We start from the raw sequence: 15,897 nt of genomic DNA on the forward strand, positions 1-15,897 counted from the left end.
TGAGCGACTGAACTGAACTGATACGTAAGCTTGCATTTTCAAATTCCATCAGACTGAAGAGTTGTCTGACTCTTTCAGCTCATCTCATTAATGTTAAGCAGTGGATTAGATATTCAAAAGAAAGTCCCATAGCAGTCCCTAAGGATTCATGATAAAGCATTTAGAGGTAAAGTGTCATGTCAACTACTTACTCTAAAATGATACAGCAAAAAAATAAAAATAAGTGTTTGTTGTGTATATACATGTATGTATATGTGTGCACAGATACAGAGATAAAGCAAACATAGAAAATGTTAATAACTGGTGAATCTAGGTAAAGGATATATGGGTATCTTTGTTTTCAATGTTTCTATGTTTTTTAAACTTCTCCTAAGGTTTGAAAATTTCCAAAATTAAAAAACAAGAAATGACTTATAATGAACTTAATTTTCCTTTCAAATGCACAATAGACGATTATCAGTAAGTTGTAATCAAAAACTACCTGCTTTTTTTTTTTTAACTGCCTGATTTTGATCTAGCAAAAGTAGAGAATTTAGGCAGTGTGCTAATCTATTCTCAATTAGACTTAAGAATGGAAAAGAAAAGAAATTAATTAAAAGTTCTAGTTCTGATTTCATTTCACTTGTGCCATTTTATCATAAATAACTCTACTCAAAGGTATGATGTAGATAAACACTTACTATCTTCCCCTGGACAGGGCATTCCAGGACGTTCTGGTACACAAGGGAATACTGAAAGACAACAAATTAAAATTAATACAGCATGTTTAAAAACATACAAATTATACAGAATTTTAAATTAAAAAATCATATAAGTTGATCAAAATGTCAAGAGCCTCTCGTGACATAAGGTATTTTAGTATATGGTCAGCATGATTTTTGGAAGGGATCCATTTTACCAAGGCTATAATGAAAGAAGTTCTTATTAAAGCACCATCCATAAATAATGTATTAGAAGCTCAAATTACTCATTCCTGTCCCTATTACATCACCAACTGACTTTTTTGTCATAGAGAAGTCATTAACTATTTCCTTAAATCTTTATTGTAGTAACAAATCTTCTAGGATGAAGAATTAAAATTGCAAGATGTATTCAAATATAAACGTAAGCCACGATAGTTTTTAAAAGATGTATATACTAAACTTCATTGAAAACCATACCCAAATACAAAAACATAAGCTTTGTCTAAGGAACGACACATCCATAAACATGCTAATTCAAAACATTCTTAAAGAGAATATAATGAAACAGCACATTTATGAACATTTAGTCAACTCTTTGTGATGTACAAAAAGGACGTGGTTTAGAACACAGAATATGGGAAGCACAGTTTCTGAAATATTTTTAAAAGTTGAAATGTAAGCTAACTTCTGAAAACAGATCTGTGATACAGCATAAAAAGCAACAACACTTAAACTGCTCAAGACTATGGATCCATAATTTCTTTAAACATCCACTGTAGTTTTATTCTAGAAAGAGACGATCAAAGAATGACTTCTAAAGTTCTTCCAGGATCTCAATAAATTAGAGTGTAAAAACTTTGGGAGTTACTATGTCAAATTCCTAAGGAAGACAAAAATCAAACTTGTTTTTTAAGAAAACACACTGTAAAGGAAAGTACAAAGGAATGACAACAAGGTAATGAAATGAGTCATTACACTGAAGGGAGATGTGTGTTTGTTTCAAGTTTTAAAGAGTTCCTTAGGTTTGGTCTCCTAAGGCTCCCAAAAATGTTATATGAAATACTGCTAATGTATTACAATTATATTAATCATATTAAGTGGATTCTACATGACATAAAAAATTTGAGGGGCAGGATGGCAGAATGAAAAGAACAGGTTTGGGATGAAAATATCTGGAGATACAACCCAGGTCTACAGTGTACCAGTTACGTGACGGCTGAGTTTCAGCCTCTCCTTCTATACCCCTGCCCACCTCTGAGGCTTGTTGACCTTTAACACATTAAAGTGTATGGTAACTACGTAAACAGTTTCACGGTTAACCCTTAAACAAAAGAAAGAACATTTAAGACATCTTACTTCTGGAAATTATTATTTGAATACATTACAAAACTGCAAGAAGATGACTTAGGTTCTGCTGGGCACTCGATTCTTAAATTGTATGCTAAAATTTTGCTGTGCAACACTGATATGATCACAGTTTAATATCCAGGAAGGCATACGCAAATAAGAAATTTCCCAAGATTATAGGAAGAGTAAGAAATGACTACTCCTTACCATGAATCAACAGTTCAGAATCCTTGTTTAGCTCATAAAGCCTAAAGGCTTCTTCTAACTCCAACTGAGATGATACTGTACACGGGTCTCCTAAAAAATATAAAAAGGAAAAGTAAAGCTCATATTTTAAATCCTCTAAATGTGATTAGTAAATAATTTCTACTATATAAAATCTTGAGGAGAAACAATTACATACACACAGAGAAATATTTAACAAGGACAACTGTTTAGATATTTAGATAATTCTATTCTCTGAAGCAGGTAATGTAACTTCCACTCCAATTTCTACAAAATATTAAATGAGGCTCATAGATACAAACTTTATATATATATAACCATTTAATTCTTAACAATATTTATATTCAAAACATAGCAAATCGAATCTACCCTAATCACATTTTAGATTGTCACTGCAATATGATTAATGGCCAGGGATAATTTACTTGTTTCTTTAAAAGAGGAAGTGAAAATGATTCTATTGACACATGAGGTCTCTAGTCATTTTGTCAAATCTATCTTTTACTTGAGAGCATTCTCAAGAGGCTCACAGAAAGGAAGAACAACTATTAAAGTACTCCGGACTGAAGAGCGTTCCTGCTTGATTGCTTTTAAACGTCAGTTCAGTTCAGTTGCTCAGTTGTGTCCGACTCTTTGTGATCCTATGGACTGCAGCACGCCAGGCTTCCCTGTCCTTCACCAACTCCTGGAGCTTGCTCAAACTCATGTCCATTGAGTTGATGATGCCATCCAACCATCTCATCCTCTGTCATCCCCTTCTCCTCCTGCCTTCAATCTTCTCCAGCATTGGTTTTTTCCAATGAGTCAGTTCTTCACATAAGGTGGCCAAAGTATTGGAGTTTCAGCTTCAGCATTAGTCCTTCCAGTGAATATTCAGGACTGATATCCTTCAGAATTGACTGGTTTCATCTCCTTGAGGTCCAAGGGACTCTCAAGAGTCCTCTCCAACATCACAGTTCAAAAGCATCAATTCTTTGGCGCTCAGCTTTCTTTATAGTCCAACTCTCACATCCATACATGACTACTGGAAAAACCACAGGTTTGACTAGACGGACCTTTGTCAGCAAAGTAATGTCTCTGCTTTTTAATATACTGTCTAGGTTTGTCATAACTCTTCTTCAAAGGAGCAAGCGTCTTTTAATTTCATGGCTGCAGTCAGCATCTGCAGTAATTTTGGAGACCAGAAAAAAGTCTGTCACTGTTTCCATTGTTTCCCCATCTATTTGCCATGAAGTGATGGGACTGGATGCCATGATCTTTGTTTTTTGAATGTTGAGTTTTAAGCAAGTTTTTTCACTGGTGTTATCAATCACCTAGAGCCAGACATCCCAGAATGTGAAGTCAGGTGGGCCTTAGGGAGCATCACCACAAACAAAGCTAGTGGAGGTGATGGAATTCCAGCTGAGCTATTTCAAATCCTAAAAGATAATGCTGTTAAAAGTGCTGCACTCAATATGCCAGCAAATTTGGAAAACAGCAGTGGCCACAGGACTGGAAAAAAATCAGTTTTCATTTCAATCCCAAAGAAAGGCAATGCCATTGAATGTTCAAACTACCACACAATTGCACTCATCTCACATGCTACCAGAATAATGCTGAAAATTCTGCAAGCGAGGCTTCAACAGTACATGAACCATGAACTTCCAGATGTTCCAGCTGGATTTAGAAAAGGCAGAGGAACCAGAGATCAGACTGCCAACATCTGTTGAATCATCAAAAAAACAAGAGAGTTCCAGAAAAACATCTACTTCTGCTTTATTGACTACGCCAAAGCCTTTGACTGTGTGGGTCACAGCAAACTGTGGAAAATTCTTAAAGAGATGGGAAAACAAGACCACCTTACCTGCCTCCTGAGGAATCTGTATGCAGGTCAAGAAGCAACAGTTAGAACCGGACATGGAACAACGGACTGGTTCCAGACTGGGAAAGGAGTACGTCAAGGCTGTATATGGTCACTCTGCTTATTTAACTTATATGCAGAGTACATCATGCATAATGCTGTATCATCATGCATAATGAATTACAAGACTGGAATCAAGATTGCTGGGAGTAATATCAATAACCTCAGATATGCAAATGACACCACCCTTATGGCAGAAAGGGAAGAGGAACTAAAGAGCCTCTTAATGAAAGTGAAAGAGGAGAGTGAAAAAGCTGGCTTTTAAATATAAATGCACAGTTTAGTAAACTTACACACAGAGAGGGGAAGAAAGAAACAGCTCCCTTAGTCAACCGCCAATGAACTGAATCATCCCCCTGCATCATGGCATTCCTCAATGAAAAAGTCATTTTGAATATAGGTGGGGCCTGACCTGGGTCCTGCATGCTGCCATTCTTTTGCTCATTCCTGTGGTTACACCAAGAGATGCCATCAACCCAGTCCAAACCTCAGTCACTCACAGCAGGGACCGGTCTACTACTTGAGAGAGAAAAATGACGTGATCTCCTTCCCTTCTGACTCAAAGAAACGAGTGCCCCTGTTCTTTTCTCCAACTTGGCCACTGAATCCCTCCTTCCTTTTATCTTTTCTAGGAGTTATTCCACTAGTCCTCCCCAGTCTCACTGTTATTTTTTCTTTCCTTCCACTAGCTCTTCTCAGGCAAAGGCAGGTTTGAGTCTCCTTCTCAAAAATTTCTCTCCCGCCCAGGCTGCCATTCATTCTGCAGCCACAATGTAGTCTCAAGAGAAAACTGCAAACTGAGCTGGAAGCAGTAAGTGAAAAGCAACAGAAGGGGGGCAGGGTCTTTGAATTTTGACTTCATACTTTTATATTTTTTAAATTAAAGGTTTATAATCTTTTAGATTTACTAGTAATAACATTTCTTACCATCAAGAGTGACCCACCTTGCTTTCTCTATGTTCCTATCTTCCAAGCATTTCTCCCAATTTTGCTGTCAGGTTTTAGTCCAAACACTACTAAAATGGCCGTATCTAAGGTCATTAAAGCAGCTGCGGAAATCAATGGCACGTTTTGTCTTTACTCTCGTTGACCTCTCTATACCATCTAACAAAGTTACCCACTGATCATTATAGAAACTCTGTGTCTGGGTTTCTAAAACACCATTCTCCTGGCTTACCAACTTTTCTTTTAACTTTTTAGTTTGGAAATTTTCAAACGTTTTACAAAATCCTGTTCCACCAGCAATACTCACTCACTTATTCCCCTTCACCATATCATTCTGAGCAAATCCCTATAATTCTAGATAAAATTTTCTTAATATATTCATAATATCACTATAAACCCATAAAAACTGACAAAAACTCACTATAAAATATCCAAACAATCATAACACTAACCCTAACTCCACCTCAAAAAAACCCACTTCCAATTAAATAGTAATCACTACCCATTTCCCCCCAACTCTCCTCCAGCTGTCAGACCTAGGCAACCAGTGATTGATTACTTTCAGTCTCTATAGTTTTGCCTTCTCTGGACACTTCGTATCAGTGGAATCACAAAATATGTGGTCTTTTATATCTAGATATTTTTGCTTGGAATGTTTTCAAGGTTCATCTGTGTTGGTGAGGATGCAGAGAAACTGGAATCCTTATCCACTGCCAGTAGGAATGTAAACTAGTACTGCTGCTTTGGAAAACAGTTGATAGTTCCTCAAAAACTTGAACACAGTTACCATATGACACAGCAATTCCACTCCTAGATGTATATCCAAGAGATATGAAAACATATGTCCACACAGAAAGTTGTAACCAAATATTAATAGCAGCATTACTCATAATAGCCAAAGAATGGAAATAACCCAAATGTCGACCAATTGATGAATGGATAAATAAAATGTGGTATCCATACAATGAACTATTAATCAGTCATTAAAAAAGGATAAAGTATTGATACTTTATATATCATGTCTAGATTAGGCAAATCTGTAGAAACAAGAAGTAGATTCGTGGTTATCTAGGTCTGGGAACTCTAGGGGAAGCAGCTTGGGAAAGAGTAACTGCTCATGAGCATGGAGTTTCTTATTTGAGTGATTAAAATGTTATAAAATTGATTGTGGTGATGGCTGCACAACTTTCTGCACAAATACAGTAAAAAACACTGAATTGTACATTTTAAATGATAAATTATTTCTAAATAAAGCTGTTAAAAAAATTTAGTGTAGCATTTTTATAAAAGTGAATCCAATAACAATTTAATATTCCAGTCCAAAAGCAAAGTTTGTTTTCACTTGTCTCAAAGAACTAAAGTAATTCTTTTATACAGACTCACTTTCTCAGTTATTTAAATTTCTCCTAATTTGCCATACACATGAAACTGAAAGTCATATAATTATATTCCATTTTAAATATAGGTTTAAAGAAATAACTTGCTTCTACAGAAGTATATTTAAGTGCAGGTCAAAGTTTAAAAAATAGAAAAGCAACGTAAAAGAGAGTAAGAAAACTTCACATTTCAGTAAGTATGCAAATTATTCTTCCAGTTAGACAAATAAGCCAGTTTTAAAAAAATGAAAAACCAGTTGACTAAATTAATTCCAAATAATGAAATAGTCAAAGAATTCTAGAAACAGAATGAATCTGAAACATAATTAATGCTTCATTTCTAATTTTCCAGGTGAGGGAACTGAGATAAATCATATACAATAAATTATGTTCCTAGGAAATGCCTGAGTCCTTATGAAAGGTCTTTAAAAAGCATCAAAAATCCCCCAAAGACATGTCCTACAGTGCTTCACACACAGATTCTCTCCCAGACTCCAAATCCCGTCATTCTTGCATGATTTCAGCAAAATTACTTCTTTAAGCTTTCATTTTCTCCTATGTTAAAACAAGGGCTATTACCTGTATTGCAAGGACAATAGGAAAACTAAAGATCTTACATTAAAAGTGACTCAGAATGCTTAGTTCATTATAGGTGTGGCTTTTATTAATGCACCTTGATTAAAAGTCATGAGTTGAATTAATCATTTTTAAAGGTAAAATAACCATATTTTTAAAAGTCAGTCTTTCCCTTCTGCTAGACAGTTTTCTTGCTATGCCAGTATCTGCTTGCTGTTGGTTGAAATCTAAGTCAGGTCAAGTACCTGCTTTCAGTATGTACCTAGTGATGGATGCTTTTGAATAACCACAAGGAAATGTGAAAGTAAGTGTTAGTCACTGACACTGTGTATACTCAAATCTACTTTGTTTTTATTGGATTGAATGTTTTTGGTTCAGGCATTACCTTTTCAGGCCAGTTGCTTAATGCCTGATAAAGCAGGACATGTAACTCAGAAGTAAAACATTCCATGCATAGTCATCATGAAACAAAGATGAGACAGAAAGCTATTTTCCAAGGCCCACTCAGTTACTAAAGTCAAATTCATATCCTAAAACAGGCAAATACCTAGAGTGAGATCAGCTTGATTTAATGAATTTCAGTGTAATAAAATCTATATATTAGTCAGCAGGCCTGCTCTTTTTTCAGTGCATCTACATTTCCTTTTCACCTATAAAAACAAAGAAATTAGATCAGGGAAACTCAAAGTGTTTGGTAAATATGCAAGATTCAATTATTTATGAGATAACTTCAAGAGGTATAGAACATGACACAGGAATATAACACTAGCTATATTAGATATTTTAGCATATGGCTGAATTCAGTGCCACACATCGGAAAGAACCAACATAGCCTAAAACCAAAGCTGGCAACCTTTAATATTGCCTGAGATAGCACCACCACACTGTTCTTGATCTTGGAGCCTGACATAGATTTACAGATTCACTCGGTGTTCCCACCAAGATGTTACCACTCTCCCCCTCACCCCTCGCTTCTGAATACTGGGTTCAAGACACTGTATGCCACTTATGAAAGTCAGGGCACTCCCTACTCTAAATGGCTACACTGCTTAAAATGAAGACTTGCAAAAATTTTCCAAGAATACTATGGTATTTAGGTGGTCATCCTTTCACTATTAGGCCCAGTCACAGATATAAATAGATTTCTGGTTTCTTGCTTCCTTTTTCTGGGAGGTGGAAATCAGTGGTTCCAGAAGTATGTACTCTCCTATCAGGCTACACACCCTCAACTTCCACTTCTGGAGAAGATAAACTAAAAAGAACTGGATTTAACCCTCCACCTAAAACAAAAGAAAAATTAGACAAAATTAATGACAAAATCGCTTCTCGGGCTTTTGGCTAAGATCAAGTGTAGTATCTGTTCTTATCAGTTTAATATCTGATATGTCCTCTATCCAAGGACAATATATTAAATGGATTTTTGGAGCAGGGAGTTGGAATAGGAGATTGCTCCATCCACTCCACGTGTTGAAAAAAAAAAGTTAATGACAAAAAAGTGGTTCAAGATATTGGAAATCAAGCAATGAAGGATCAGCTATTTCCAAGTAACTTAAATGCATCTCAGAACAAAAACCAGAAACTTTCATATAAACACAAACATATTCAACATCCAATAAGGCAAAAGTCACAATGTCCAGAATCTGATAAACTAAAACCACACATGTGAAGAAGCAGGAAAATATGACCCATAACAGGAGAAAGGTCAATTGAAAGTGACCCCAAACTGACACCAATAAAAGAACTTGAAGACAAGGACATTAAAAGTTATTATATCTGAAAGGTTCAGAAGCAAAGCATGATAAGTACACACGGAAGATATTTTTAAAACACCCAAATTTAATGTCTAGAAATAATGCTACAATGTCTGATATGAAATATGCTTTAGAGGGAATAAGTGGCAGATTAGATATCACAGGAGAAAAGACTGGTGAACTTGAAAACACAGCAACAGAACTATACAAAATGAAATGCAGAAAAAAAGATAGAAAAAGGAAAAAAAAAAGAACGGAGCATCAGTGAGCTTTATGACAAGTTGAAGAAGCCTACTATACATGTAACTGGAGTCCCTGAAAGAGGAATCTGGCCAAAATTTTTCCAAATTTGATGAAAACTATAAATCCATGGATCCAAGTAGATCAACTATACAAAATGTGTACGAGACAAGAAACATAAAGAAAACTAAACTAAGGCCTATAACTATCAAATTCCTTCATCCAGCAATAAAAAGAAAAATCTTAAAAGCAGTCAAAGAGATACATTACATACAGAGAAACACAGGTAAAGATAACAGCACATTCTGCATCAGAAACAATGCAAGCGTACGAAACAGTGTACTGAGTAGAAAAAGATTATCAACCTACAATTTACCCAGCAAAATTATTTTTAAAACAAAGGTGATCTAGAGGCAAATTCATAGAGAAATTTATTGAGACAGAAAGGCAAATTCATCACATCAGATCATATCAGATCAGTCGCTCAGTCGTGTCTGACTCTCTGCGACCCCATGAATCGCAGCACGCCAGGCCTCCCTGTCCATCACCAACTCCCGGAGTTCACTCAGACTCACGTCCATCGAGTCAGCGATGCCATCCAGCCATCTCATCCTCTGTCGTCCCCTTCTCCTCCTGCTCCCAATCCCTCCCAGCAGTATGACCTAAATCAAACCCCTTATGATTATACAGTGGGAGTGAGAAATAGATTTAAGGGCCTAGATCTGATAGAGTGCCTGATGAACTATGGAATGAGGTTCGTGACATTGTACAGGAGACAGGGATCAAGACCATTCCCCTGGAAAAGAAATGCAAAAAAGCAAAATGGCTGTCTGGGGAGGCCTTACAAATAGCTGTGAAAAGAAGAGAAGCGAAAAGCAAAGGAGAAAAGGAAAGATATAAGCATCTGAATGCAGAGTTCCAAAGAATAGCAAGAAGAGATAATAAAGCCTTCTTCAGTGATCAATGCAAAGAAATAGAGGAAAACAACGGAATGGGAAAGACTAGGGATCTCTTCAGGAAAATCAGAGATAGGAACATTTCATGCAAAGATGAGCTCGATAAAGGACAGAAATGGTATGGACCTAACAGAAGCAGAAGATATTAAGAAGAGATGGCAAGAATACACAGAAGAACTGTACAAAAAAGATCTTCATGACCCAGATATTCACAATGGTGTGATCACTGACCTAGAGCCAGACATCCTGGAATGTGAAGTCAAGTGGGCCTTAGAAAGCATCACTACGAACAAAGCTAGTGGAGCTGATGGAATTCCAGTTGAACTATTCCAAATCCTGAAAGATGATGCTGTGAAAGTGCTGCGCTCAATATGCCAGCAAATTTGGAAAACTCAGCAGTGGCCACAGAACTGGAAAAGGTCAGTTTTCATTCCCATCCCAAAGAAAGGCAATGCCAAAGAATGCCCAAACTACCACACAATTGCACTCATCTCACACGCTAGTAAAGTAAGGCTCAAAATTCTCCAAGCCAGGCTTCAGCAATATGTGAACCGTGAACTTCCTGATGTTCAAGCTGGTTTTAGAAAAGGCAGAGGAACCAGAGATCAAATTGCCAACATCCACTGGATCATGGAAAAAGCAAGAGAGTTCCAGAAAAGCATCTATTTCTGCTTTATTGACTATGCCAAAGCCTTTGACTGTGTGGATCACAATAAACTGTGGAAAATTCTGAAAGCGATGGGAATACCAGACCACCTGATCTGCCTCTTGAGAAATTTGTATGCAGGTCAGGAAGCAACAGTTAGAACTGGACATGAAACAACAGACTGGTTCCAAATAGGAAAAGGATTTCGTCAAGGCTGTATATTGTCACCCTGTTTATTTAACTTATATGCAGAGTACATCATGAAAAACGCTGGACTGGAAGAAACACAAACTGGAATCAAGATTGCCGGGAGAAATATCAATAACCTCAGATATGCAGATGACACCACCCTTATGGCAGAAAGTGAAGAGGAACTCAAAAGCCTCTTGATGAAAGTGAAAGTGGAGAGTGAAAAAGTTGGCTTAAAGCTCAACATTCAGAAAATGAAGATCATGGCATCCGGTCCCACCACTTCATGGGAAATAGATGGGGAAACAGTGGAAACAGTGTCAGACTTTATTTTTGGGGGGCTCCAAAATCACTACAGATGGTGACTGCAGCCATGAAATTAAAAGACGCTTACTCCTTGGAAGGAAAGTTATGACCAACCTAGACAGCATATTGAAAAGCAGAGACATTACTTTGCCAACAAAGGTTTGTCTAGTCAAGGCTATGATTTTTCCTGTGGTCATGTATGGATGTGAGAGTTGGACTGTGAAGAAGGCTGAGCACCAAAGAATTGATGCTTTTGAAGTGTGGTGTTGGAGAAGACTCTTGAGAGTCCCTTGGACTGCAAGGAGATCCAACCAGTCCATTCTGAAGGAGATCAGCCCTGGGATTTCTTTGGAAGGAATGATGCTAAAGCTGAAACTCCAGTACTTTGGCCACCTCATGCGAAGAGTTGACTCATTGGAAAAGGCAAATTCATAGAGAGAGGAAGTGTAAGAGAGGCTATTACCAGGAACTGGAGGAGGAGAGTAATTGCTTGATGGGTATAGAGATTTTGTTTGTGATGATTAAAAAGTTCTGGAAGTGAGTAGTGAGAATGGTTGCATGACATTCTGAATGTGCTTAAATGTCACTGAACTGTACACTTTAAAAAGGTCAAATGGCAAAATTTTATATTATATACAGTTTGGCACAATTAAAAAAAAAAAGGAATATACTAGAATAGACCTCAAGCCATAAGGCCTAGGAAAAAAAGAGGGGGAGGAGAGTTTCAAAATACATGCTGAATAACACCACTGATACGAATTTAAAAGCCTATAAAGGGAATTCCCTGGCAGTCCAGTAGTTAAGGCTCAGCACTTTCACTGCCAGGGGTGGAGGGTTAGGAGGGTGGGGGCCAGGTTCAATGCTTGGTCAAGAAACCAAGATCATTCAAAGTGTGCAGCCTGGTCAAGAAAAATAAAATTAAATTAAATTAAAAAACGAAAGTACATAAAAGCACTATACTTTGTCATATATATATATATAGAGAGAGAGAGAGAGAGAGAGAAATAATGAAAGATTAGTGGTTGCTTGGGGATGGCGGGATAGGAGTAAGAAAACAGCTTAGACTATAAACTTGTCCTATGATAGTAGCTGCCTCTTACAGAGGGAAGGAAGACAATGCAATTGGAGATGGGGATGCCAACAAGAAGGACACATGCTCTCAGAGAGCACAGCATGTCTGGGACCCTGGTGCCCTACTGGGCTCCTATGTCCTTCCTTGTTCAACTCTCAACACCTCTCCACTCCACTACTCCATGGGGTTTCTCTGAGGTGGGTCCCAGCCTGATCCTTTTGCCTCTCAGGCAGCACCACAGCCTGGTATATAAACAGAAGCAGCCAGAATTTACCAGGCACAATGTCTGGAGCATGGAGCTGGGGCAGACGCTAGAGCTGAGAGAACTGCTCGGGATTTCTTAAAGTTAGCTGTCTTCTCATGGGATCCTCTACCCCTGTGAGCACAGGAAGGCTTTCCAGGGACTACCATGCTAGACAGTTTATTAAAGGCATCCTTTTCCTCAACTCCCATATAAACCCCTTTCCAGAAACCATCTGCCTGAGAACATGCCTGGAATGTAGCACCTTACCTCACTAAATTTTCAAGTTTTTCTTTTCCTATTTTATTTTTACAAAAGCATATAAAACTACCATATGATCCAGCCATTCCACTTTTAAGTATTTACCCAAGAGAAAAGGAAACATATATCCATTCAAAGACTTGTATGTGACTGCCACAACACTTTTATTTATAAATAGCTTATTATAAACTATTATTTATAATAGCCCCAAACTAGAGACAACCTCAATGTCCATCAATAGATGAATAGAAAAACAAATTGTGGTACATCCACATGTTGGAATACCACTCGGCAATAAAAAGAAATGAGTTACTGACACATACAACACATGAATCAATAATCATGCTGAGTGAAAGAAGCCAGACACCTGCTCTCAAAAAAAGAGGCCCATGTTGTATGATTCTGTCCCTATAAAACCCTAGAAAATGGAAACTAATCTATAGGAACAGAAAGCAGATCATTAGTATCATTAGTTGCCTGGAATGGAGGAGTAGGAGTGAGGAATTGCAGAGCACAAGGAACATTTGGAGATAACAGACATGTTCTCTACCTTGCTTCCCATGATGGTTTCCGTGGTGACAAAATTCATCAAACAGTATGCTTAGAATATGTAAAGTTTATTGTATTTTAATTATACCTCAATGAAGAAATTTTTAAAGAAGAAACAAAGGTATGGAAAAGCTAAAAGAATTCATTACCAGTAAACCTCCAATACAGAAATGTTCTCCAGTACAGGAAGTCCTCCAAGCAGAAGGAAAAATACCAGTTACAAAACAAGGTCTGCTCAGAGGTACTTGGATATTTTTACTTATTTTTATTGATTTTCATTTTTTAATTTTCAGGTTTGGAATCACAATACTGCTATCTAAATAACTGAAGTTACACTGAATATACATTCAGTCAAAAAGTTTTCACTCACTGTTTTTTTCTGATAAAGAAAAAGTATGAAGAATGATTTACTATTTTAGTTCTTAACATATCAGCTAAAATTACACCAGACTAGAGATGTTTGGAAAATATCACATAAGAGAAATATGTTTCTTCCCATACTCAGTGTGGTTCTGTTAAACTCTGGCACTCTATTTTCTCTCTGTGAATACATCAGATTTTATAATGCAAGATGTTTAATCCAGAATTCAGAAATACTCCATACTCTTTTGTCAAAGAACAATTATTCTCATTTTAAGTTTCCGTGAATCTCACCTATTGAAGCCAACAGGATGTGAATTGAAGAACTATATCCAAAAAACACCTTCTCCCACTCTTTGCAAATCAATTACATTTCAGCTTTTTCCCTCACATAGTCTATTACAGGGTGTGAGGAAAAGAAGTTCACAAATGCTACTGGTGACACTATAACAAGGGGTACAATATTTACCCCTTTGGAGGTCAATTTATCATCAAGGACACATTTCATTTTAGGGACTTTACAGATAATATAGTATAAGTGTTCCAAAAATACAGGCACAAAGGTATTTACTGCACCAAAATTTTTGACAATTAAACTGCAAACAATCCAAATATTCATCAAAATAGGATTATTATATAATACTATATATACAGGCTTTAAGAGGAATAAGATATATTATTTACACTTATATGAAAAGAGATGGTACACTTATAAGATGCTAAGTGAAAAGCAGGTTAAATAACAGCTTATAGGGAACTTCCCTGGTGGTCCAGTGGCTAAGAGTCTGTACTTGCAATGTAAGGGGCCTGGGATTGATCCCTGGTCAGGGAACTAGATCCCATATACCATAATTAAGAGTTCACACGCTGCAACTAAAAATCCCACATGCTACAATGAAGATCAAAGATCCTGAGAGCTACAAGTAAGACTTGGCACAGCCAAATAAGTACATATTTTTTTAAAAAGAAATAACAGTTTGTATAATATTAGTCTATTTGTAAGATAGAAAAAAATTGTTACCCTATCCATTCGAGTTGTATATTCTCAGAAAAAGAGACATTGATTTGTTCATAGCGGCTATTTTTGGAGATCTGAAAATCCCCAGAGATACTTTTTTCTTCAAATAAGTCAATATTTTTGTTAAAAAATCATGCATTACTCTCAATAAAAACTTTAATAAGAAACAGAATACCCAAAAGCTAGTGACAGGAGTTAACTAGTTTCCAGTAAAAGAGAAGTGACATTGTTAAATTTAAATCAGGTAATCAGACCCTGAATAAATTAGAATTTATAGAACTAGAAACTTAGAGAATACTTAATATTAGGTTGTAATATTTTTAAAGTACATCCTTGGGAATTCCCTGGCAGTCCAGTGGTAAAGACCTGGGGGTTTCACTGCCATGGATCCGGGTTCAGTTTCTGGTCAGAGAACTGAGATCCGCAAGCTGGGCCGTGCCACCAAAAAAACAAAAAAAGGCAATAAAGTACATCCTTAAGGAAAAACAGTCACACACATAAGGAACTAAAAGCCACATTTATTACTTCCTGTCCCACACTCTCACTGCATATGAGAACCAGGATATGACTATTACAAACTACTATTCGTTCTAAAATATTTAGTTAGATTAAGCAAACCAGCTTTTCTACATGCACATCAAAACAAATCAGTAAAACTGGCTTTGAACACAAAGAAAAAAAGCAGCTGTCACAAGTCTGTTTAAAGAAATGAAGTAAGCGTGTGATCCTTATTTGCTCTGATATAAAATCCCACAATCAAACGTTTAGTTTCTAGAACAATGTCTCTCATAAACCAGAGAAATCAAATTATAGTCTTGTCTTCCACTGATCCTAGAGAAAATTTTTTCTCCATGTAAGAATGCCCTAATACCTACATGATTAAACATAAAGGGGAAAAATTACAACTGAAAAATAATTGCAAGGAACTTAAGAATAATTACCACTGGCTCTGTAGGCCTAAATTAAGAAAAGACAGGTATCAGAATTAACCAGGGTAAGAAGGATCATAGGGGAATCAACAGACCTTAATGAAAAGTTTAACCTTTTATTTGAATGAGGCAAAGGCTTTATAAGGTTTTATAGATTTCACTGGAAAATTAGGGCACTTAATAACTATTTAGGGAGAAAGAACTATGAGTTATACTATAAAAGAATAAGGCTGTTTCATCAAAGAACTAATTAAATTTACTATGTGACTCCTTTAATTAAAATACACTATTAGGTTAAGAAAAAGCAGAATACACTGCAACTCCCAA

At 36.6% G+C, this 15,897-nt stretch overlaps 1 protein-coding gene and 1 pseudogene across 2 annotated transcripts in view; one reads left to right on the forward strand and one right to left on the reverse strand.

The window, feature by feature from the left end:
- Positions 1–15,897, reverse strand: part of PRKCI (protein kinase C iota) — a 70,716-nt gene that overhangs the window by 34,296 nt on the left and 20,523 nt on the right. For both annotated transcript variants that reach the window (XM_005201686.5, NM_001205955.1), the window contains 2 exons: positions 2,238–2,327; positions 681–731 (listed from right to left, as the gene is read on the reverse strand). In XM_005201686.5, the coding sequence (XP_005201743.1) occupies positions 681–731; positions 2,238–2,327 (141 nt within the window). The remainder of the gene's footprint in view (positions 1–680; positions 732–2,237; positions 2,328–15,897) is intronic.
- LOC112448340 (uncharacterized) lies at positions 8,371–8,550 on the forward strand (annotated as a pseudogene).

This window comes from Bos taurus, chromosome 1 (assembly GCF_002263795.3).
Source record: "Bos taurus isolate L1 Dominette 01449 registration number 42190680 breed Hereford chromosome 1, ARS-UCD2.0, whole genome shotgun sequence".
In the NCBI taxonomy this organism is placed as follows: Eukaryota; Metazoa; Chordata; class Mammalia; order Artiodactyla; family Bovidae; genus Bos; species Bos taurus.